We start from the raw sequence: 25,773 nt of genomic DNA on the forward strand, positions 1-25,773 counted from the left end.
GAAAAACTCTTACCTCCATATCTTCAAGTTCTTTTCTTTTAGGCTAGTTAGATTCTCCTTGGGGACACAAAGTATTATTAATATAATCTTCCTGCTTGGATGGTGTGGATGCAACAGCCAGAATTCTGTTTGCTAGGGGAAAGGTATTAGGATGGGGGAGAGCTGGGTACTCAATATCTAGTATGTCTGTGTTCACTTAATCTTCTGTTTTTAGTATTGTACTCCTGCTTTCAATGTACTTGGTATGTCCTTTAGTCCAGACATCCTTGGTTTCTCTTTCCAGAGAGGGAAAAAAATTCCTCCAGTCTTTTGTTGGGTCTAGGGAGGGGCAGTTGCCTGCTTACTGTGCAGTGTAAGGATGTTTGCTTTAGACTTTCAGACAGTCCTGCTTATTTTATTCCTTAAGCACCCCTCACCTTCTTCAAGACTTCCCATCCTCAGCCTCCGGTGGTTCCAGTATTGAGTCTTCTGGAAATTATGCAGAGTAAATTGAATAGCTTAGGACTCATTTCTCTTGGGTTTGCTAAACTCATTGATCATATGTCCATCTGATTTCAAGCTTCAAAATTTTGTTTTACTTGACAACTTTACATGTGTTCTTTAGTCTTGAGTTTCTGCCTCAGAAACTCAGGAAAAAAATTCGTTTTGCAACTTATATCTGACAAGAGACTTATATCTAGAATATAAAAAGGATTTTTACAACTCAATAATAAAAAGACAACCCAATTGAAAAATAGGCAAAGGATCTGAATAAACATTTCCCCAAAGAAAGTATACAAATGGTCAGTAATCACATGAAAAGTTGCTCATCATTAGCTATCAGGGATATGAAAATCAAAACCACTTGACACCTACTAGGATGGCTGTAATAGAAGTCAGATAACAAGTGTTGGTGATATGGAGAAATTGGAACCCTCATACACAGCTGGTAGGAATATAAAATGGTACAACCACTTAGGATAAGACTCTGGTGGTTCTTCAAATGGTTAAACATACAGTTATATGACCTGGTAATTTACTTCCAGGTATTATATATACTCAAGAGAAATGAAACATATATCCACACAAAAACTTGTATGTATATGTTTATAGCAGTATTGTTTATAATTGCCAAAAGATGGAAACAATCCAAATGTCCATCAACTGATGGGTGGATAAGCAAAATGTGCTATATCCATACAATGAAATGCTATTTGGCCATAGAAAGTAATGATGTATTGACCCATGCTACAGCATGGATGAACCTTGAAAACATGCCAAGTCACAAAGAGCATATGTAATTGCTTTTATATCCAATAGGCAAATCTACTGGACCTGCCCTAGAGCTCCCCAAATGAGTAACATCAGAGACAGAAGTAAATTATTGGTTTCATGTGGCTGGAAGTGATGGAGGCATAAGAAGGTGATAGTTATAGGGTACAGATTTCTTTTTCAGGTAATGAAAATATCCGGAAATTGACTGGTTATGGTTGTACATATCTGTGAATATACTAAACCATTGACTTGTATACTTTAAATTGACAGTTTATATAGTATGTGAATTATGTCTCAATAAAGCTTTTTAAAAATCCTATTGTATTACTGGGGACTTAAAAGAAGGTTAAGAGTAGATATATGTGTTCAAATCCTAAAATATAAAATGTTATATTGTGTGTTAAATGATAATTCACTTATTTCAGAATAACATAAGGGATATCAAAGATTCTGAAAAGGATTTCTGAGTTAAAGGTTAAGAAACACCAATCTAGATGAACCCTTTCATTTTATATATGAAATAGAGTATAGGTAATCTGAATGGCTTTGTCTGTGAACTCAGATGTAGGTTTGAATTCTAACCCAGCAGTTTATTAGTTATGCCATTATGGAGAGAAGGAGAACATCTTTAACTTCTTTTTCTGTGAAATAGGATTACAAATCATCTTCCTCACAAGATTTTTGAGGATTCAGAGAGCTATCACAGTAGTAGTTACCATTTATTGACTACCACCTGTGTATGATGTTTGTATTTTATATACATTCTTAATTATTCCTCAAAAAACTGTTTGCTGTTCATTAACGTTATTATTTCTGTTAGCTGCTAAAAGGGAAAACATTTGTAATCTGAAATCTGAAGTGCTCCAATGAGTATTTCTTTTGAGTGTCCAAAGTTTTGGATTTTAGATATTTGGATTAGGGATATTCAGCCTGTAGGCTGAGAATATGAAGCTGGCTATATAAACTATGTTCAACTAGAAAGAAAGCAGGAAGTCAATAGAAGATATAGAAGAATAGATAGGTAGAAGAAGATATAATAGAAGTCTAAGGAATAGATTTTTGTAAACTCGGTAAGAACTGATTCTGGCTTGAACTAAATTTGGTCTCATTGATATAAAAAGAATAAGATATTGCAAGCCGATGAATTGTTAAGCCTTAGCAGAGGATTGAAATAGGATATGTGTGCACCTTACAATAAGACGTTTGTGTTAGAGATGAAGTGGTAATCATTTCCAAGATCAAGATACACAAAAAAAGATGCATCTTTTCACTTTTTTTAATTTCAGCATATTACGTGGGTACAAATGTTTAGGTTATATATTGCCTTTACCTCACCTGAGTCAGAGCTTCAAGTGTGTCCGTCCCCCAGACAGTGCGCACCATACCCATTAAGTGTGTATATACCCATCCTCTTCTCTCCCCTCCCATCTGCCTGATACCCGATGAATGTTATTACTATCTGTGAACTTAAGTGTTGATCATTTGATACCAATTTGATGGTGAGTACATGTGCTTGTTTTTCCATTTTTGAGATACTTCACTTAGTAGAATGGGTTCTAGCTCTATCCAGGATAATATAAGAGTTGCCATAAAAGATGTATCTTTATATTGTTTGACTTGTAGTATCTGTAGTAGGGGCCTCTTTGAGGTATTTCTGGAAACTGAAACTGTATGGTGCTATGCAAACACCTATAATACATATTTTATTATTTTCTTATTTAGTTCAAGGAAGAAATCTCTAAACGTTTCAAATCACATACTGACCAACTTGTGTTGATATTTGCTGGGAAAATTTTAAAAGATCAAGATACTTTGAGTCAGCATGGAATTCACGATGGACTTACCGTTCACCTTGTCATCAAAACACAAAACAGGTATGGTATTAGAAGACAGAGCTTTAAACCATGAATAAATGTTTATATTTGTCTTTTTTTTTTTTTTTTTTTTGAGACAGAGTCTCGCTTTGTTGTCCAGGCTAGAGTGAGTGCCGTGGCGTCAGCCTAGCTCACAGCAACCTCAAACTCCTGGGCTCCAGTGATCCTTCTGCCTCAGCCTCCCGAGTAGCTGGGACTACAGGCATGCGCCACTATGCCCGGCTAATTTTTTTATATATATATATCAGTTGGCCAATTAATTTCTTTCTATTTATAGTAGAGACGGGGTCTCGCTCTTGCTCAGGCTGGTTTCGAACTCCTGACCTTGAGCAATCCGCCCGCCTCGGCCTCCCAAGAGCTAGGATTACAGGCGTGAGCCACAGCGCCCGGCCTATATTTGTCTTTTAAAGGTAACTAGTGTTGGCTTTAGGCCGGGCGCGGTGGCTCACGCCTGTAATCCTAGCTCTCTGGGAGGCCGAGCCGGGCAGATCGTTTGAGTTCAGGAGTTCGAAACCAACCTGAGCAAGAGCGAGACCCTGTCTCTACTATAAATAGAAAGAAATTAATTGACCAACTAATATATACAGAAAAAAAATTAGCCGGGCATGGTGGCACATGCCTGTAGTCCCAGCTACTCGGGAGGCTGAGGCAGAAGGATTGCTTGAGCCCAGGAGTTTGAGGTTGCTGTGAGCTAGGCTGATGCCATGGCACTCACTCTAGCCTGGGCAACAAAGAGAGACTCTGTCTCAAAAAAAAAAAAAAAAACAAAAAAAAAATGGTAACTAGTGTTGGCTTTAAATGGCTTTCCTTGCCCTGTCATTAAAATTTAAATGGATTAAAATTTCTTTGTTGCTGTTTATGACATAATTTTTTTTAAAGGTGATTTCATGTTATGCTTATATGTTTGTCATATGAGCATTTAATACTTTAGAAGATTCAAAAGTATTTAGTCATTATGTCAATTATTTGAATTAGAATAAGCAGATGAATATGTTTTTAGCTATTTTTATTTCAGGGAGATTCTACACAAGGATCATGGATTATTTACCACCTTAGCAAACCAAAAATCAATCTCATTAAGTCTAAGGCACCATCAATTTTTAAGAGAAACACTTATTTTGTGTATTACTAAGAAGGAATACTGCTAAATTGAACTGTTTTTTTTCTTGTCACTTAAAATTCTTATTTTTTACTTAGTAAAAGAGTTCCTTTAGATTTATTTGGATATGGAATTTTATGATACCAGTCTTGCATACAAAGAAAATATAAATGAAATAAATTGGTTAAAACCTTCCTAAAACTACTTTGCATTGTCTGATTTTTTTTTTGAATTCCCTTTTGACTTAGTTGTCAGTGTTCATATTTTTCCATACATTATCAAACTATTCTGTCAAGAGTGTTGGTGGTATTGCATTTCTTAAAAGAGCACTACAATATTTTCTTCCAAGTCATTGACACTCGTTCTGTAAGTTTTTACGCTGGTGTTCTATCCAAAACCAAATATTTGCTGCTATAAAATTTATTCCTCCTGTTTCTGTGTTGTTCTGTACACATCATAACTTCTTTCAGTGCCAGTTAATGGTCTCATTTTTCTGAAGATACTTTGTGGTAATTAAACTCAACTTGTATGGCATAGCACTGTACTTAGTCATTCATTTGAAGTCCTACAGAGCACGTGTGTGGACACATTACAGTTGATGCCTGGCTGTCAGCAATTGTAAGGCAGATCCTGATTTCAAAGACGTTAAAATGAAAAAATGTGTGTCTTAGAATCAGTGGTAGAAACAGATTCAGAACTCATAACTGGTATCAGGTGGAAAGGTTGTCTGATTAAACTATTTTCTTAAAGATAATAAGTAATACTCAGTTATTTGTGTTGATTTCTCAGCCTTCTCTTGGTGAGATCTCTTACTTTTTATTTTTTTATTTTTAAGAATTTCAAGGGTCTGAGTAAAACTAGCCCCTGTTGGCCACTAAACCTTAAGAACTAGAGGGGATAGGTAAAAAGTGGGTTATGTAGTCCACCTTTGTGGGTGTAACTGGACATTGTGTCTTATCTCTTTTTCTTAAATAATCAATATGATTGAATGTAATGACATAGGTATATTATACTCAAAGAGGAAGGGCAGTTGCATATGTATTTTAGTTTTGTAAGGTTTTACTATGTATATTTATATTTTTGTTAATGCTTAGTTATTTCAGAGTATTTACTTCATGATAATTTGAGTTGGTCTGAGAGTTTACCCTTTATTTCTGGGTATCAGAATTATTTCAGAGGTTCCTTTAAAAATAATTAGCCCCACTGCTTACACTGTTATTTAATTATTTTGTGTAGGTCTCAGGATCATTCAGCTCAGCAAACAAATACCACTGGAAGCAATGTTACCACATCATCAGCTCCTAATAGCAACTCCACATCTGGTTCTGCTACTAGCAACCCTTTTGGTTTAGGTAAGTGTTTTTAGTTATTTTTATAGGGATGAAAAAAAAAAGAAACAACTCCCTTTCTGGGTAGCTTTAGATAAAATGACAGAATTAAAATGTTATATTACTTTAACAACAAAAATTTTTTTAAAAACTTTTGTAGTTTACGTCTGTAATTGTAGGTATTAAGGAAGTAGTTGGGGATACAGGTGTTCTGGGTTAGCTTATATTTACATTTAATAAGTGGTCCGTAATTAATACATTTCTTTTTAATAATGAAAGATATATGTATACCTAATGTGATTACCACATAATTGAATCTGAGGAAGATTAGCTAATTGTTCATCATAAGATAGCCTCCTGAATAATAATTTTCTCATTCAAAAATGAATGGATCATTTATTTCCTAACTGTCCTGAACACACATGGAAGGACTGCAGCCTGGAAACTAGCCCAGTGGTGAAGCATCTCCTGTACCAGCCCAAACTGTTTTTTTTATATACTAAGGTTCTGTGCAAGATTTTGTTGAGGAAAAAAGTATTTTGAAGCTAATAGAAGTTGAACTAGATAGATAAATGGCTTAATGCCTCTTTTGATTCTTAAGTTGTATGACTGGTATAGTACCTTGAAATGGCATTATTTTTTATATGCACAGTTTTCACATATCAGGGATCATGTTTTTATCCGTTCTTTAAGAGTGTTTCAGTAATTCTGTTGTACTTTGCCAGATATATGTTGGAAGCATTTGAGGCATGGTGTGGATTGGCATAAATTCACATTTGCTTTAATTTATTATGTCTGCTGCTCTTATTTTCAAAAAAGATCTTATGCTAGATCTTTTGGTTGGGGCACGTGAGTATTAGTTGTCAAAATTATTAACATCAACAATCTGGAGAGATTCGGATGGAATTATTTAGTGTTCAGACCCATGAAAGGTAATGTTGAGGTAAATCTCTCCCCTGTTCCTTCATTTTAAAGCCAAAGATATTGAAGCCTAGAGAGGCTTTTGGCTAATTTGTCTGAGGCCAAACAGCTCCCAATCCCTTCATTTCTAGTCTTATTCCCAACCCTCCTTCTATCTCAGTGGCTTTTCTCCATCAGTTATTTCCTTTACTCTCTATATTCAGCCTTCCTTTTTGCTGGCTGGTCTCATTAAGGTCTGCTGCATTTATAAAAGCCACAGAATCTCACTACCACCTTTTTTTTGCTATCCCTGGAAATGCATTTTCTGTTTTCTGTCTGTGTTTTCCTTTCACCAAGTTCACTGCATTCTATTTTTTGCCCCTGTTACTTCACTGAAAATTTCCTAGATTATACTGCCAAATTTAGTGGACACTTTTTAGATTTTAAATTAGTCTCTAATGCTTACAAATTTCTCCTTGAAATTTTCTTCCTCTAACTTCTATGATACTGGTTAGTTTTCTGATCAGTTTTTTTCTCTCATTTGTGGGTTTCTTTTTTTCCTGCTTATATTGGCATCGTTCCTCAGAGTTCTGCCTTGCCTTTTTTGTCTTTTGCTCTGTTTATTCTTCCTGAGTGACGTTATCCTATTATTACATCCTGGTGACTCTCAAATCTGTACCTCAACTCACATCACTCCTGAACTCCATTCCTTGTATTCGGCTCTCTTTGATATTACATAGTTCTCTAAGTAATTTAGCCTGTGTCTCCTTTGTAAACAAAACCAGAAAACAAATGCAGAAACTTATCATCTTGCTCTTCAAATTGCTACCTTTTCCACATCGAGTCTCTGAGTTCATAACCTCTTCTCTATCCCACCCCATGCACTTATTGTCCATTGCTACACTTTTGATGCAGGCCCTCAACTTTTTTCATCTGTAATGTTCATTCTGGTTGTTTCCCATGTTGCTATTAGAATAAGAACATCTTATGTGACTATTCTGCTTAAAATCCTTTATGTCTTTAAAAAGATTTTCAAGATTTAGTCCTTATCTACCTCTCCATCCTCATTTCTTATCAGTCAATTATATTAGTCATGATAAGCTATCCTGTGATGATTAAGGCACTGCAAATTCAGTGGCTTAATACAACAAAACTTATTATCTTGCTACAGAGCTTTCCAGCATGCTACAGGTTTTTCACTGGTACATGTGGCCTTTATCCATATAGTCCCACAGAGACTCATGCTAATGAAATTGTGCCATCTTATAGCTATACCACTTGAAATATGGCAGAAGAAATAGCTGAAGGGTCTCAAGCTGAACCTCCTATACTTTGGCCAGAAGTAACACACATCATTTCTTGCAGTCCTTTGGCCATAACTTGTCATGTGGGCCTGTCCAAGTATAAAAGAAATATAAAGCTGCACATGAAATGTTTGGTTAGCACTGTTATCTGCCATACAGTCATATTGAAGTTTTTTTGTTTTTCAGAATTCATCAATACATTTATCTCTGTGCTTTTTGTTTGTAGTATCATTATACCTGTTATTAAATCTCCCAACCCTCCTCACTTTTTGCCAACTTATTTATTGTCCAAATTCATTAAATATCTTCCCTTCTTTGGAAGGCAGTCATTCCACTTGGGTACTCTATTACCATAATGTCCTGTGAGTGTCTTTGTTGAAGTACTGATTCATATCCTTGCAGACATTTTTTTTCTTGTCATTTTTCCCAACTATATTGAGTTCTGAGGGTAGTAACTGAGTCTTTCTTGTCACCTTAATTTCTAATATGTGATACATTCCTTAATATACATAGTAATTGTTCAGTGAGGAATCAATGCATTTGGTAATGTAATTTACAAAGCAAACATTTTCTGATAAGCAGTTAATTATTCTCTTGGAGCTATTTGATTTGTCCATGATTTCATTTCTCCAAAGAGGCATTCATTTCCATAGTAGTCTCTGGTTTTCTCTCCTTGATTGGCAGTAGCTCTTTTCTACCCAGAATTTATAGGTGAATTCTATTTAATACTCACTAAACTTAAACTAATCTTGTGGAAAGAGATTATTAGAAATATAGTCTGTTGTGTTTTTTATTTCTTCCTTTAGCTGGCATATTCTGGGGTGTTTTGTCTGACACTAACCAATTCTCCAACACCAGTTGGGGTGTCCAACATTCAATTCAGTTCTGACATTACCTACCTGGAGTTAGCATTCAATCCACCAAATTAAAGGACTCAGTCCTGCAAGACTGCCTCTACTTCAGATACTAGTTGGGAGTTTGGGGGCACCATCAGGGGTGTTCCCGTGACCTCCTCCAGGCTCAGTAGTTTGCCAGAATAACTCACAGAACTCAAAAACACATTATTTATGTTTACCTGTTTATCATAAAGGGTAAAACTCAGAAACAAATGCTACAAAGAGAGTTGGGGCACAGTATGTGGAGAATGGAGGTTGAACACAAAGTTTCTAGGTCCTCTCAGTGCATCACCCTCGTAACACCCAAATGTGCTTTCCATCTTAGAAGCTTTGAATTGTATTATTCATGAGTTTGTACAGAGCTCTGTCTCCACCTTCCTCCTCTCACCTTCCTGGTGGTTGGTGGCTGGGGCTGAAAGTTCCAACCCTTTAATTACGTTGTTTTTCTGGATAGAGTCACTTCATAAACATAATGATCCGATGGGGCCTGTTATTAATAACAAAAGATATTTCTTTCTTGTCACTCAGGAAATTCTAAGGGTTTTAGAAACTGTCAGGAATCAAGGAGAAAGACCAAATATATTTTTGTATTATGTTACACATACAAAAATATATTTTGTTGATTTTATTATTTAAATTTAAATATCAAAGTGTAAATTTTGGCTGATTGGTAATGGGTATGTTATTTTTATTTTAAAATGGTTTCTTGTAATAGACTATTGGATCAGTTAATACTTTTGTGTTTTCCTACTTTAGCATAGTCTTGTAAATGATAAAATTTCTGACTTTTATTTATGTATTTTTCTCCCCTTTACTCTCGTAGGTGGCCTTGGAGGACTTGCAGGTCTGAGTAGCCTAGGTTTGAATACTACCAACTTTTCTGAACTACAGAGCCAGATGCAGCGACAACTTCTGTCCAACCCAGAAATGATGGTCCAGATCATGGAAAATCCCTTTGTTCAGAGCATGCTCTCAAATCCTGACCTGATGAGACAGTTAATTATGGCCAATCCACAAATGCAGCAGTTGATACAGAGAAATCCAGAAATTAGTCATATGCTGAATAATCCAGATATAATGAGACAAGTATGTGGAAAGTTCTTCCAGTTCATAATACTTCTTATTTAATTTTTTGTGGTTAAAGAGATTGCCCTATACATATGGTCAAGCTAAAGAGAGAAGTCCTAATCTTTGTTTAGGAAAACTCAACAAACCATTAATGTGGACTATTTGAACTCTGAATTTTCTGCTAACATTTGAAAGATCATTATAAATAGTTTAAAGGTTTATAGTTCAGTATTTTGTGGGTAGTTCACTCACAACAAAGTGTTTCCTTCATGATGTTATTTGAGTGTTAGCTTGCTTTTTAAGATGAAATCTACCAGGAATTACTTAATAATTTCTTGACTTTTAAATATTGAAGACAAAATTACAACAACTCTAGTTTAAAGCTCTAGTTGGTTTTATATCTATTTATTTTTTGAGACAGGGTCTTACTCTATTACCCAGGCCCAGACAAGAGTGCAGTGACATCATCACAGCTCACTGCAACCTCTAACTCCTACCCTCCAGTGATCCTCCTGCCTCAGCTTACCTGTAGGCACTTACTTTTCTATTTTTTATAGAGATGGTCAGGCTGGTCTCAAATCCTGGCCTCAAGCTATCCTCCTGCCTCCGCCTCCCAAAGTGCTAAGATTTACAACTATGAGCCACTGCAACTGGCTACAATTGTTTTTTATTTGAGATTCTAGAGTCAAACAGCACTTCGTTTTATAAAGTAGAATGAGTGTTCCCAGGAAGTGAGCAGTGGGGAGGTTGGCTTTATAGGCAGAAAAGGGCTGAAGAAAGCACAAACAGGAACAAAAAGCAGATTAGTTCTTTCAAAATTACTTCCCTAATAGGGTTAAACAAGAGGGAACTTTCTTGTTATAATGTTCAGGTTGACTGGAGTCTCCCGTTTTTTTTGAAAAACTGTCCTGTTTCAAAGTTCATTTTGATTGCATAGCACTTAGCACAAGTGACTTTATTCTGGTTTGGTTTGGTCTGGTCTGCTGGGGCCTAGTGCAAGAGGCTGGTCCAGAACAGTGGCTTCTCATAAACTTTATTTAACATTAGGTAATAGCTAAAGTAATTCATGTGTATTGCACTGCCTTTTTTTTTTTAACGGAAATCTTTTTCTTAGACCTTGGAACTTGCCAGGAATCCAGCAATGATGCAAGAAATGATGAGAAACCAGGACCGAGCCTTGAGCAACTTAGAAAGCATCCCAGGGGGATATAATGCTTTAAGGCGCATGTACACGGATATTCAGGAACCGATGCTGAGTGCTGCACAAGAACAGGTGATCCACTGACTCCAAGGTTCAGGCCAGGGAGTTAGTTTCCATTTTATTTTATTTTTATTTTGAGACTTCTGCTTTGACTAAATAGTTTCCATTTTAACCCAAATATGTGTGTTATTGAGGGGTGCCTTTATATGGTGAATGTGATTTTTTTTTTTTTAAAGTTCTATATCATTTAGAGCAAAAGCTTATTCTTTATGGTTTTGTCTTTTATTACAGTTTGGTGGTAATCCATTTGCTTCCTTAGTGAGCAATACATCCTCAGGAGAAGGTAGTCAACCTTCCCGTACAGAAAATAGAGATCCATTACCCAATCCGTGGGCTCCACCAGCTTCCCAAAGTTCACCAGCTTCCAGTGGTACCACCAGCACTGTGGGTGGCACTGCTGGTAGTGCAGCCAGTGGCACTGCTGGGCAGAGTTCTACTGCACCAAATTTGGTGTCTGGAGTAGGAGGTATGCTTATAACAACTCATGCTTTTTTCCTTGTATGAATAATGAAAGGATTGCTTATACTATTATTATTTGTGCTTTTGTGTTCTGTGTATGGTAAGTACCTTTTATGAACTATCTTTTCATGTTGCAAATGTTTTTGTTTTTTTTTAAAAGGAAGCTTTAATTATGTGATGGTTAGTGTTACTCCCTGAGTACATTATAGTGGAAAGGGGTACTGAAGATTTCCAGAACAGTTTTATGTTTTTACATCCTAAAATGGTGAAGTGGGTGAAGTAGGTGGTGGTCTTATTTCTCCAGTAGGGAAACTGAAATGCAGAGGGAACATGTAGTTACCTGTGTAGTTATTACTAGAGTACATGTTTCTTAGCCTTAGTCTCCTTTTGTATTTTAGATCAGTGGATTCTTAAACACCAGCCTTGAGGTCAGGGCTTAACTAGCTGCATCAGAACACTTGCCAGGTTTGTAAAAATCAGATTCCCAGGTCTCACCTTTAGACTTCATGGAGCAGAATCTTTCATGGTGGGGTTTAAGATCTGTGCTTATGTAAAGCTCCTGCTGGCTCTGATGTGGGAATGGATTAAGAATTTACTTTTGTCCACTTTTCTACAGACTAAACTCAATAAATGGATGGCTTATTTTCAACATTCATATATTACATGCTGATGTTTTTTCTATGAATTAGGTCCAAGATCATTAGCCAGAGTGATGATTTTTTAGTCCTAATACTTAGTGTATAAATAGGAAGAAATGGAGTCATGGGAACACTTAACCTATGGTAAGAGAGCCTGATATATTTTTAAAGATGCTTGCATTTTGTCAGAGGAACTGTAAAGATGAGATGCTGGATAAGGAATTTTAAAAATTCCTTGCTGAGAGAAGGAAGAATCAGAATGGGGATAGTAATTGATAGTCACAGTGGTATATATTCTTTCATAGAGTACAGTTTGAATATCATGAAGTTTCTGGACATAATACAGGTTTTATAAAAATTGAAATGCCATTTTTACGTCAAGAAAATACTGTATTATATATTCTACTTGATCCTTATTGATTAACAGTCTTTTGAGAGAGAAGCACTGTTCCCACTTTAAAGAATATAGAGCAGGCAGAGCAAAGATTTAATCAGATTTCCTGACTGGTAGAGTATTATTTTTTTCCTATAGCATGGTTGTCTACAGTGACGACTTTTGTATAATAAGCAAAGTCAGTTTCACAACTTTTTACTTAGATTTTAGTTTAATGACTTAATACTTTAACATTTCATGTTAATATTTCTGTCAAGGGAAGGTAAGAAACAGCAAAAGTGAAATTACTCTGCTGGCTGATGAATTTGCCAGCCTGTTTGCGTACTGTTATGATTCTTACTCAAGTCTGTGAAGGTTCATGCATATATGTACATGTACATGTAAAGATGAGATTCTTGACTCTTACCCTGTGAGCACTTACTGTAGAAAGTGAGGGGGGAGGTCTTAGAGCAGGATTTGCTACATTTTTCATGTGAAGGGTCAGATACTACGTTAGCCTTTGCTGGCCAAAAGGCAAAATTGAGAATGTAACGTCAAGAGAGAAAACAAATTACCACAAAATTTTTTTATTGACGAAATTAAAAACTGGGTAATAATTGCGTGTAATATCTTCCTCATATCTATTGATGAGAAGAATGGACTTCTTTAGGGGAATATTGTTTTACTCAATTTGGGTTCATAGTATTCTATGTTTATCAAAATTGCAAATATTCATCTGTTAATAATGATATATGATGAAATTTATTCAGAGTATGTACTCATCCCAAAAGTATTTAATTTTTAATAGCATATTCATCAATGTGGAAGGCATTATAGAATTCTATTACATTCATTTGCTTTTAGCATGCCACTACATTGCAGATTAATTACTTAAAATTGAGAGTTAGGTTGTAGCTCCTCAATTATACAGTTGAATGAATTTTGAAATGTGAATTTTCTTTGCACTTGTATTGAGGTTTGAAAAAAGATATTGGTAGTAGCTCAAAAATAAATCTGCAAATTCATGGGAATGCAGATCTTGTTTTTAACAGCACAAGAAGTGTATAAAGAAAGCAGCTTGACATTGCTTATGATTCAAACAGTTTCAGTTACTGTTAAATGACTTTACCACAATATGAGTTTCACACATAAATGCTATTTGTTTTGTAATTTTGGGTTGAATTTATTGAGAAACATTACCAAGTTCCTGCCAAAAACTAATTTCTAAATCAATCAGTGTATGATAATGTTGGTTGGGTAGTGGTTCTTATTTACAATGTTTTAGTCTTAGGCATGACCTAATAAGATGATACAGTGAAACTTCACATCTGCTAAGCCACCAACCGTATGGTTGGCATGTCAGGATATTAAACTGTTTTTAATAAAAATTGATAGAATTGACCGGTTAAGCTCATAAGAGTGAAGAATGGTGTTCATATTCCTGGTTCAGTAACATGATAGGTTAAAGTATTTTCTAGAGTACCTGCTGATGAATAACATTTTTATAAGCTTTGTAAATTTGTCCAACTGAATCCTTTTAATTCTCCACGTTTCTGCCACCACCTGATGTAACACATTTTAGCAGATTCTACTTCAGGTTGTACTCAGTATTTCTTAACTTCTTTGAAGATAGTCTTGCCTTAGTTGTTCTATTCAGACTGTTTATAGAGGTTCATTTTTCACTTACTTCAAACTTGGCATTGACTTCTCAAATAAGAACTGAGTGGTAACAGTAAAATCTGTTGACTCATCAAGAACTGAGGAATACCACTCAAAATCATTTGCATTGGTTTTTAATTGAATGTTGGTGTTGTGCCCAGTGTCCTCAACTGTGTGAGAAAAATTGTTCTCCCTGAAAGCCTAATAGACTAAAGTTTTTTTCCCTGGACACATTTATTTGGCTGCTGCAGTCAAGATTTAATTAACTTGATTAATCACCGCTACACCGCTAGTCCACAGCTTTGCTTGATTGGCTAACAAATAAGCCACTTAGAAACTTACCTTTGGTTGCAGTCTTATTTTTATTTTTGTGGAGAAACTTGGCAGTGATGAGATACTTCATTTTAAATTTTGTTATTTTTCTAACCGTTGCTTTCCTGTGGGTGGGAAATATTGTGATGAGTGCTTAGTCTATCAGTGTCTATCCATGCTGTATTCTTTTGGTGTCATTGCATAATAAACACAGTGTTTTCCCATCTCATTTAATGAAATAATTCGTACTTCAACGTGCTTAAAAAGCACAACTTTCTAAAATCCCATCAGCATTCTTCACAGATATAGAAAAAATAATTTTACGCTTCGTATGGAACCAAAGAAGACCCTGAATATCAAGAGCAATTCTAGGCAACAAAAACAAAATGGGAGGCATTAATATGCCAGATATCAAACTATACTACAAAGCTGTAGTAATTAAATCAATATGGTATTGGCACAAAAATAGGAACATTGACCAGTGGAACAGATGTGAGAATCCTGATATAAAACCATCTTCATATAGCCATCTAATCTTTGACAAAGCAGACAAAAATATACGCTGGGGAAAAGAATCCCTTTTCAATAAATGGTGCTGGGAAAACTGGATAGCCACCTGTAGAAGGCTAAAACAGGACCCACACCTTTCACCTCTCACAAAAACCAACTCATGCTGGATAACAGACTTAAACCTAAGGTATGAAACTATTAGAACTCTAGAGGAAAAAGTTGGAAACACTCTCCTAGACATCGGCCTGGGCAAAGAGTTTATGAAGAAGTCCCCAAAGGCAATCACAGCAGCAGCAAAAATAAATAAATGGGACATGATCAAACTACAAAGCTTCTGCACAGCCAAAGATATAGTCATGAAAGTAAACAGACAACCTACAGAATGGGAGAAAATTTTTGCATCCTATGCATCCGATAAGGGACTGATAACTAGAATATACTTAGAACTCACGAAAATCGGGAAGAAAAAATCAAATAACCCCATTAAAAAGTGGGCAAAGGACTTGAACAGAAACTTTTCTAAAGAAGACAGAAGAATGGCCAACAAACATATGAAAAAATGCTCACCATCTCTAATCATCAGGGAAATGCAAATCAAAACCACAATGAGATATCACTTAACCCCAGTGAGAATGGCCTTTATCAAAAAATCTCCAAACAATAAATGCTGGCGTGGTTGTGGAGAGAGAGGAACACTCCTACACTGCTGGTGGGACTGCAAACTAGTTCAACCTCTGTGGAAAGCAATATGGAGATATCTTAAAGCGATACAAGTGAATCTACCATTTGATCCAGCAATCCCATTGCTGGGCATCTACCCAAAAGATCCAATGACACTCTACAAGAAAGACACCTGCACTAGAATGTTTTTAGCAGCACAATTCTTAATTGCAAGGCTGTGGAAACAGCCCAAGTGCCCATCAATCCAAGAATGGATTAATAAAATGTGGCATATGTATACCATGGAGTACTATTCAGCTCTAAGAAACAATGGTGACATAGCACATCTTATATTTTCCTGGTTAGAGCTGGAACCCATACTATTAAGTGAAGTTTCCCAAGAATGGAAAAACAAGCACCACATATACTCACCAGCAAATTGGTATTAACTGAACAGCACCTAAGTGGTCACATAGGTACTACAGTAATAGGGTATTGGGCAGGTGGGAGGGGGGCGGGTATATACATATATAATGAGTGAGATGTGCACCATCTGGGGGATGGTCATGATGGAGACTCAGACTTGTGGGGGGAGGGGGAAAATAGGCATTTATTGAAACCTTAAAATCTGTACCCCCATAATATGCCGAAATAAAAAAAAAAAGCACAACTTTCATAGTCCAATTCTCCTTTTTGGTAATTTTTGCAATATTTCAGACCTTTTCATTATTGTATCTGTTGTGGTAATCCATGAACAGTTATCTTTGATGTTACTATTATAATTGTTTTGGGGCATTACAGAACACATCTATGTAAGACGGTGATAAATGTTGTATGTGTTCTGATTTTTCCACCTACTGCCTGTTTCTCCTGTCTTTCTCCCTCTCTTCAGGCCTCCTTATTCCCTGAGACACAACACTATTGAAATTAGGCCAGTTAAGAACTTTACAACGGCCTGTAAGTGGTCAAGTAAAAGAGTCTTGTGTGTCTCACTTAAAATAAAAGCTAGAATTGATTAAGCTTAGTGAGGAAGGCATGTCGAAAGCCAGGATATGCCAAAAGCTAGGCCTCTTGTGCTATACAGTTAGCCAAGTTGTGACTACAAAGGAGAAGTTCTTAAAATTAAATGTGGCACTCCAGAAAACACAAATGATGAGAAAGCAAAACAGCTTTATTGCTAATATGGGGAAGGTTTTAATGATTTGGATAGATCAAACTATCCACAAAATTCCCTTCAGCCAAATTGTGAACAGAGAGCAAGGCCCTAACTCTCAATTCTATGAAGGCTGGGAGAAGTGAGGAAGCTGCAAAAGAAATGTTTGAAGCCAACAGGTTGATTCGTGAGGTTTAAGGAAGGAAGCCATCTCCATAACAAAAGTGCACAGTGAAGCATCAAGTGCTTAGAAGTTGCAAGTTATCTAGAAGATCTAGCTAAGATAATTGCTGAAGATGGCTACACAAAACAATAGATTTTCAATGTAACTGAAACAGCCTTCTGTTGGAAGAGCATGTCGTCTAGACTTTCATAGCAAGAGAGAAGCCAGTGCCTGGCTTCAAAGCTTCAAAGGACAGGCTGACTATTGTTAGAGGCTGATGCAGCCAGGGACTTAAAGTTGGAGCCAGTGCTCATTCACCATTCTGAAAATTTTAGGGCCCTTAAGAATAATGCTAATTCTACTCTTCCTGTGCTCTATAAAGGGAACAACAAAGCCCATATACTAGCATATCTGTTTTCATCATGGTTTACTGAATATTTCAAGCCTACTGTTGAGACCTACTCCTCAGGAAAAAAAGATTCCTTGAAAATATTACTGCTCATTGACAGTACTCCTAGTTAAGCAAGAGCTTTGATGGAGACGTACAAGGAGATTAATGTTGATTTTATGCCTGCTAACATAGCATCCATTCTGGAACTCACGAATCAAGGAGTAATTTGACTTTCAAGTCTTAGTTAAGAAATATATTTCATAAGGTGATAGCTTCCTTAGTGATTCCTCTGGTGGATCAGGGCAAAGTAAATTGAAAACCTGCAAAGGATTCACCATTTCAGATGCCATTGAGAATACTTATGATTTGTGGGAGGAGGCAAAAATATCAACATTAACAGGAGTTTGAAAGAGCTTGATTCCGACTCTCATAGATGACTTAAAGGGGTGTAAGACTTCAGTGGAGGAGGGAACTGCAAATATGGTGGACACGAGAACTAGAATGAGAAGTGGAGCCTGGAGATATGACTAAATTGCTGTAGTGTTGTAATAAAACTTGAAAGGATGAAGAGTTACTTCTTATGGATAAGCAAAGAGTGGTTTCTTGAGATGGATTATATTCCTGGTGAAGATGCCCTGAACATTGTTGAAATGACAAGAAAGGATTTCAAATATTACATAAACTTAGTTGATAAAGCAGTGGCACAGTTTGAGAGAATTTACTCCAGTTTTAAAAGAAGTTCCACTGTGGGTGACATGCTGTAGCATGTCATGCTACTGTAGCATGCTCAGTAGCATTGTGTGCTACTGAGAAATCTTTTGTAAAAGAGTCAGTTGATGTAGTAAACTTCACTGTTGTGTTTTTTTAAGAATTGCCACAGCTGCCAGCAAAATGATTATGACTTGCTGAAGGCTCAGATGATTCTTAGCCTATAGCAATAAAGTATTTTTAAGTCAAGAGTATGTACATTGTTTTAAGATGTACTAATGTGGCATACTTAATAGACTGTAGTATAGTATAAAGCTAACTTTTATATATATTGGGAAACCAAGAAATTTGTAAGACCCGTTTTATTGTGATACATCATGCCGTGGTTTGGAGCCAAACTTGCAGAATCTCTGAGGTATGCCTATAGATTCAGACTCTATGATGTGGAGAAAACTAAATTACAAATTATAACATGAAAAAATAGGAAAACCAAAATTATCAACAGCATTACAATAAACTAGAAAGACAAGTGGGAAGAGTCAGATGTTTTAAGCCTGATAAAACTACATGGGATAGAATAAGCAGAAGGGAAATGAAAAAGCTAATGAGTTGACATATAAGTTTGAGAATATATGAGAGTTGGGTATATCTGGTCAGTAATTGAAAACCTAGGTATAAGTTAAGCAAATTACTTAAGTTTTCAGTGAAGTTTTGCCTAAGCATATAGTTGAGTCGTGACATACTGAATTCATATTAGTTCAGCTGTAGCCCTTGGCAAAAAAATGGCAAAAATGAGAATAATCATAACAAGCAAATTTACACATTAATTTGTTACAACCACCCTACAAAGTAGATACTATTTTTTTCATTTTTACACATGGGGAAACTGAAGTATGAAGAAGCTGAATAACTTGCCTGTGGTTATTACCTAGGTTAGATTTGAACCCAGATAATCTTGGTCCAGACACTGCTCTTAATCACTGTGCTCTAATGGTTTTTCAGATGTTAAATGTGTCTTCCATTTCACTCAGTGAGTGCCAGCACTCAGCAAAAATGGGATAGAGGACTTGAATCTATTGTTTCCCTTAGATGTGAAGTCTTTTTTCATGAGTGTGAGCATATTGAGTGCTGAATATGATTCTAATTGAGTAGTCATTTGCATTCCTGGAGGAAAAGTTGGCTCAGAGTTCTTCACTTTATGGGATTTTTCAATAGTAATTTTTAATTTTGACCATATTTTGGCCTAAAATTGACTTTAGAACTTAGCCCTTCCATTAGATGTGATTTTACTGTAAATGTAACCAGAATCTTTAAAATCATAGGTCATCTTTTACTGGTATATTTCGAGAATGTACTTTTGGAGATCATCTGAGTTTTAAAATTCTTTCTTAGTTCAATTGATAGCATGATGTGTATACTCATCTGTACTTGCTAAAATTAAGCACAGCATATATTATATTTTAAAGCTTTAACTTTTGTTTATGTATCATTTCCTTAATACAGTGTCTTTTTTTTTTTTAAACAAACTTTCAGCTAGTATGTTCAACACACCAGGAATGCAGAGCTTGTTGCAACAAATAACTGAAAATCCGCAACTTATGCAAAACATGCTGTCTGCCCCCTACATGAGAAGCATGATGCAGTCACTAAGCCAGAACCCTGACCTTGCTGCACAGGTGAGTTTGTGATTGTATTTAAAGGACTGTGCAGTGTGAATTGAAATAATATAATCCAATAATTGTAATTTTGGTACACTAGAAATGTGGTAAACTACATGTCCAGTTTTTTTGACAGTCTATTTCTTTGTAGTAAATTAATATGTAATTAAAACAGTGTCATCTCAGCCATTTATTGACTAGAAAATAGTGCAGGTTTACTTTGTATCTACGTATGTTGAGTTAGGAGATTACAAAAGTTTTGGATTGCTGTCTTTTGAAGATATGCTCTTTAGTGAAATGTAAATCTTGAAAGCAGTTAATAGTCTTAATAAATTTGAAATCTTTTATTTAGTAGATAACTCAGATTGTAATAGTCATCCTCAAAATGGCCTTGTAACATAGCCTGGAACTGTTTATTAAAGGCAGAGAAGGACTTGTTGGGAATGTTCTCATTCTTTCTGTATTATAGATTCCCCCCACCCCAAGATAGTATACTGGTTCTTTATTAATTTATTCATTTTTCAGTTTGTTTCTAAAGAGACCATAACTAAGAAAATAAATGGATATCAACACTGGCTTCAGGATTACTTGGAGAGTTTTTTAAGACAGTACTGATACCTGGGCCCCATCCTTAGAGATTTTTATATAATTTCATTGGAGGCCCCCCCTCCCCCACCCCCCCAGTTTCCTGGGTGATTCCAATGTATTGTCTAGGTTCTGCACCATTGAGCTTGAAAAATCCTGGAGAATGTGGAGTAAGCCTTGATCATCTGTAGTTTATATTTGCTATTTATTAAAAATAGCTTCTGTAGAGTGTTAGGAGTTTAAAATACTTTTCTTCATAGTTAATCTCATTTATTAACTTTTAAAAGCTACAATTAATTACTTATTCATTATGTCTGTTGAAATGGTTTCTATTTTCCGAACTCTACTATATTGATTCAAGTATATAGCAGATGTCTGCTGTATAATTCTGAATACTAAACTTCTGCCCTCAAAATTTGTGGAATTGGAAATAACAAAGTTTTAGGACAATTTTTGTACGTAAAATTTTACATATCGTAGGTACATTTTATGGAAGATAGTTTTATTTTATTCATATGTAAACTGTCATATACTTAGAATATATATCAACTTACTGTACTCAGCCATTTTTGACAGTAAATTAAGCTAAAATTTTCACATGTGCTTGAAATGTAGAAAATAAGTAGTTAGGCTATTTGTATATTTTTAAATGTGTATTTGCCTAATTAATAATGAATGCATCTTTTAAAATTTGACTTTAACAAGCACATTCTTAGCTGTTTATAATTACAATTTTACAGTTATAAAGTGACTTGAGTACTTTCATAAACTTTTTACTCTGAAGAAAAATGTTGACAATGCTAGATACGGATGTCTTCTATTACCATGTACTCTTGTTATCAGCAGATTAAAATTTGCCATTTCTCTATTCTGCTTTTGACTTTTAAATGTTTTTTAATAGTCTTGAGTGTAAAAACAATTGTGATATAAGCAGTCAGGTAAGTTAGGATAAATATCTTAATCAAATGAGATGATTTTCTGAGAAAAAAATGAGTAAGTTTTAGATGGTATACTTTTTCTAGATTACTTTAAATGACATAAATCCTGAAAGATAAATTTAATAGCCTCGTTAATATATTCATAATAAAGAAATATTTGACTGGAACGAAGCAGGTTTGTTAACCTCAAGTGGGTATTATTTTATATTTATTGTGAACTTACTGGTCACTTTGAATAAATACTATATTTCCATGAAACGTTGTCTGATTTATTCTGCTTTGGTTATTGTGTTGAAATTAACTAAAGGATCCACTTTGCTACAGTAGATGAACTTTATAAAGGGGTAGTGGAATTCTGTTTTCAGCATTTACATCTAATTGCTCTTAAATGTGGTTAACTACTTCAGGGCATGAATCATTTCCTCCCCAGACTTTGGAAGGGTTAATAGGCTATCAGTAAATCATTGTTAGTTGACTTTTCACTCTGGGAAAAATAATATAAAATTTGTCTTTTTCGAAGCTATGAGAATTTATTAGTTTCTGGTTATGCTGATTGTGTATTGTAATCTTATTTTCAGGTTTATCACATCATGGTAATAATGGCCCTGAATTTTAAATTCTTAACATCTATTTGAAGGTTAGGAGATGTGCCACTTTTCTCTTCTCTGGTGGTAGTGAGGTGAAATCCAGGTGCTACTCTTGGTGTTCTCAAATGGATTTACATCTTTCAGGTCTTAGAGCATTTTAACACTTTGCCCAGAGGACTGTTGGTGCTAGTCTGGGCTGATTTTCACCTAGCAGCTCCATTTCTCTGGCAAGTTGGTTGCTGTTTTGTGGTGTTCTTTTTTGGACCTAATATTAGCTGTTTCGTGGTAGGCAGGTAGATATAGTGGTTCCAGATATGGATCGACTCAGTGCTTGCCACTTGTTTGTCAAGGTTTCTAATGCAAGCCCTGTATATAGTTTCATGTATTGAAGTTTATGTCAGTGTAGCAGAAATTGTATCCCTCATGAATGCCAGTTATTCCGTTTTTTCTTTCACGGGCAGATATTCACCTTTGCTCAAGGAAAAACCTAAGAAAATGATTGCTTTTATTTTTTAGGATATTGCATGTCATTATCATAATCACCATTCTCATTAAGAGAGAAGATGCCTGTTTTTGTTTTTTTTCTGGAGATCCCTCTTGTGGACAGTATCTTCCTTTTTCCTTTTTTATTTATGTTCTGCCTTCCTCCCTTTTAAGTGCCAGCTTAGGCACTTGGCGGAAGATAGAATATTAAACAAGGTACATTACTTGTTTCAGATATTTCCAGTTAAAATTGTTTGAACACTTGCCCCATAGATGATGCTGAATAATCCCCTATTTGCTGGAAATCCTCAGCTTCAAGAACAAATGAGACAACAGCTCCCAACTTTCCTCCAACAAGTGAGTAAGAAAAGATGCTAGCTATCTTCGGTCATGATGTGCTTGAAAAAAGTTTGATAAACATTTTCCTTGCTCTTCCCTGGCTGATAGCAAAACATAGCATAGAGATTGATAATGCTATCAATTGGTAGAGAATTCAGCTTGATCTTAAAATTCAGACCCATTTCACTGCTGACCTTTTGCTTATGTTTCTTAAACACAAATTCTGAGGAAAGAACCATTTTATTTTTGCTTTTGAGGATTTAGGATTTTGAATGCTTTATTAATACCATAAACCATTTTCTTTCACTGTACTAACTTTGAAGTGCTTCCTTGTGTCATGTTACGCCTTATAGTTTAACTAATCTCGAGTAACAGGAAAGAGCCACCCTGTTTTGCACATTTGGTTTTAAATTCTTCCAAATTAATAGAATGCCTGTTTTCTAAGGAGTAGATCTCATTTCCTCAAACTCGGAATTAGTACGATTAAAATTGTCAGTGTTGTCATATAAGGAAGGTTATATATTTAAAAGAACTTGATTCCCATGGTATTTTATTATGTAAAAAGATAAAAGAGAATTCAGTGTTGGTGTTTTTGAAACTGGTAGTTCTAGGGCCTTATATATTATGCAAATGATACTCCGGCCTGTAAACTATTTCCCAAGGTTAGTTAGTGTCCTTGATCTATTGTAATGATGTAAGCTTAATCTTTTTTTGGTCAGTCAGGTGGTGTATATTTGGAAGTAGTGAAGCTTTTAAATGTAGGACATATGTATTAACTTTAAATTTGGAACTATTGTTTTAGAGTGTACCTTTTTGGTAAAATTGTTACATCATCAACAGATAACACTTGGTCAGGAGGAATATGTGGCTTTCACCATATTACCATGTCATATAAATTGTGCATTTGGAGGTTGTCTCTTAGAAATAATACTATCTTCTGTTGGAGAAGGGGAATAGTTGTGGTTTCCAGAGTAGCTCCTGATTGTCTTCCATTATGAAATGGCTTTCATGATGGACTTGGGAGGAGGTCAAGTAATGATTTGCACAGTAGGTTTGTTGTCAAAGAGGAGGTACTTGTGTTTATTTTGGGAAAGAAATCATAAGTTACCAATGAAGTTTTAGATTTTCTCCAGAAACATAGCAAAGAAAAGATAATAAGATTTACCTTCACTGATTTTAATTCCCTTATAACCACTGGTTTTCTTTTTTTTTTTTAGATGCAGAATCCTGATACACTCTCAGCAATGTCAAACCCTAGAGCAATGCAGGCTTTGTTACAGATTCAGCAGGGTTTGCAGACGTTAGCAACGGAAGCCCCAGGCCTCATCCCAGGGTAGGCTTATTTGGGAAAGATTAGAAAAGTGCATAATGGTTACTTTCTCTGAGAATTTCAGGCCTAATATCTTCTGCCCTTTTTTTGTTGAGATTGTTTTTAAGTCACAGGTTTCAAAGTTGAAAATGGTTACTTTGGAAGATTACTTAGCTGATATTAAGTTAAAATGTAATTCATTTGCCACCTAGGCTGACTTCTAGTTTTGCACAAGTTTAGGTTTGTTACCTCTTTGTGCCTTCCTTAGGTTTACTCCTGGCCTGGGGGCATTAGGAAGCACTGGAGGCTCTTCAGGAACCAGTGGTTCTAACACTGCACCTAGTGAAAACACAAGCCCCACAGCAGGAACCACTGAACCTGGACACCAGCAGTTTATTCAACAAATGCTACAGGCTCTTGCTGGAGTAAACCCTCAGGTAACAATTCTTTTCTGTTCAAGTTGTGTATTCCTTAATGTTAGAAATGTAGAAATTTCCAAAAAGGAAGAAAAGGGGGAACAAATGATGGGTGTTTATATTAATGAAAAGCACAGTCTTATGGATATTGAATCTAAAAACAGGCATTACAAAAATTAATGACTTTGGTGTTATATCATACGCTAAAAGGAAACATTGTTATAATTGAGAAGACATGCTACAATCTAATGCCTTACTTTTTAGAAGTTGCCTTTAAAAATGTATTTCTTTTCTGAGTTACTGTTTGAAAATTATAGGAAATAGGTTTTGTTTTATGAAAGTTTATCAGGGAGGAATGGAAACTTGGTTATTCCAAGTAACTCCAGGACAACTGTATTCTAGTCTTTGTCTTTTGACTATGGGAAAAATTCTAACTACCTTATCTTACCCACCACCACACCACCTCCTGCAGTAACTTGTGTTACATGTACACCTCACAAATATGGCTAAAAAAATATGGACCCCTGATAACGTTCTTATATCTGCAAGCTTTATTGGCTTTACTAACGCTATGCTATTATATTAGTTTGGTGCAAAAGTAATTGTGGTTTCGGACTGAATTTAAATCATTATAACTAGGCTCAGATACATCTTTATTAATCAAAATAGGAGCCATTACAATTAACGTGTTTTTGCCAATGAGAAATAAATTTGTTTATTCCTGTGGCGTAAAAACCCGTGCTTTCGGGATTCAGTGAACTCTTGGAAAGTATTTTCTGCATCCTGTTGGTTGTGGAAGCATTTTCCCTGCAAGAAGTTGTTGAGATGCTTGAAGAAGTGGTAGTTGGTTGGCAAGAGGTCAGGTGAATATGGTGGATGAGGCAAAGCTTTGTAGCCCAATTCATTCAACTTTTGAAGCATTGGTTGTATGAGGTGTTGGCATGGAGAATTGGGTCCTTTCTGTAGACCAAGTGCTGCTACAGGCATTGCAGTTTTCAGTGTATCACATCAATTTGTTGAGTGTACTTCTCAAATATAATGATTTTGCCGGGATTCAGAAAGCTGTAGTGGCTTAGACTGGCAGCAGACCATCAAACAGTGACCGTGACCTTTTTTTGGTGCAAGTTTGGCTTTGGGAAGTGCTTTGGAGCTACTTCTTGGTCCAGTCACTGAGCTGGTCATTCATTGCCAGCTGTCATAGAAAATACTATCCTTGTTGCACGTCACAATCCAATCAAGAAGTGGCTTGTCGTTGCCTACAAGAAGAGAAGACAACACTTCAAAACGACGAGTTTTTTATTTTTGGTCAGCTCATGAGGTACCCACTTACTGAGCTTTTTCACCTTTCCAGTTTGCTTCAAATGCTGGATGACTGTAGAATAGTTGACGTTGATTTCTTAGGCAACTTCTTGTGTAGTTTCAAGAGGATCAGCTTCGATGATTGCTTT

General features: G+C 35.7%; 1 protein-coding gene across 2 annotated transcripts in view; it reads left to right on the forward strand.

Annotated features, from left to right (window-relative positions):
* Positions 1–25,773, forward strand: part of UBQLN1 (ubiquilin 1) — a 45,724-nt gene that overhangs the window by 14,449 nt on the left and 5,502 nt on the right. The window contains exons 2-10 of one of the 2 annotated variants that reach the window (XM_012779826.3): positions 2,977–3,128; positions 5,464–5,579; positions 9,479–9,741; positions 10,838–10,996; positions 11,216–11,450; positions 19,544–19,686; positions 22,535–22,618; positions 23,818–23,933; positions 24,178–24,346. In XM_012779826.3, the coding sequence (XP_012635280.1) occupies positions 2,977–3,128; positions 5,464–5,579; positions 9,479–9,741; positions 10,838–10,996; positions 11,216–11,450; positions 19,544–19,686; positions 22,535–22,618; positions 23,818–23,933; positions 24,178–24,346 (1,437 nt within the window). The remainder of the gene's footprint in view (positions 1–2,976; positions 3,129–5,463; positions 5,580–9,478; positions 9,742–10,837; positions 10,997–11,215; positions 11,451–19,543; positions 19,687–22,534; positions 22,619–23,817; positions 23,934–24,177; positions 24,347–25,773) is intronic. The other variant, XM_012779827.3, reaches the window with a different exon arrangement.

This window comes from Microcebus murinus, chromosome 12 (assembly GCF_040939455.1).
Source record: "Microcebus murinus isolate Inina chromosome 12, M.murinus_Inina_mat1.0, whole genome shotgun sequence".
In the NCBI taxonomy this organism is placed as follows: domain Eukaryota; kingdom Metazoa; phylum Chordata; class Mammalia; order Primates; family Cheirogaleidae; genus Microcebus; species Microcebus murinus.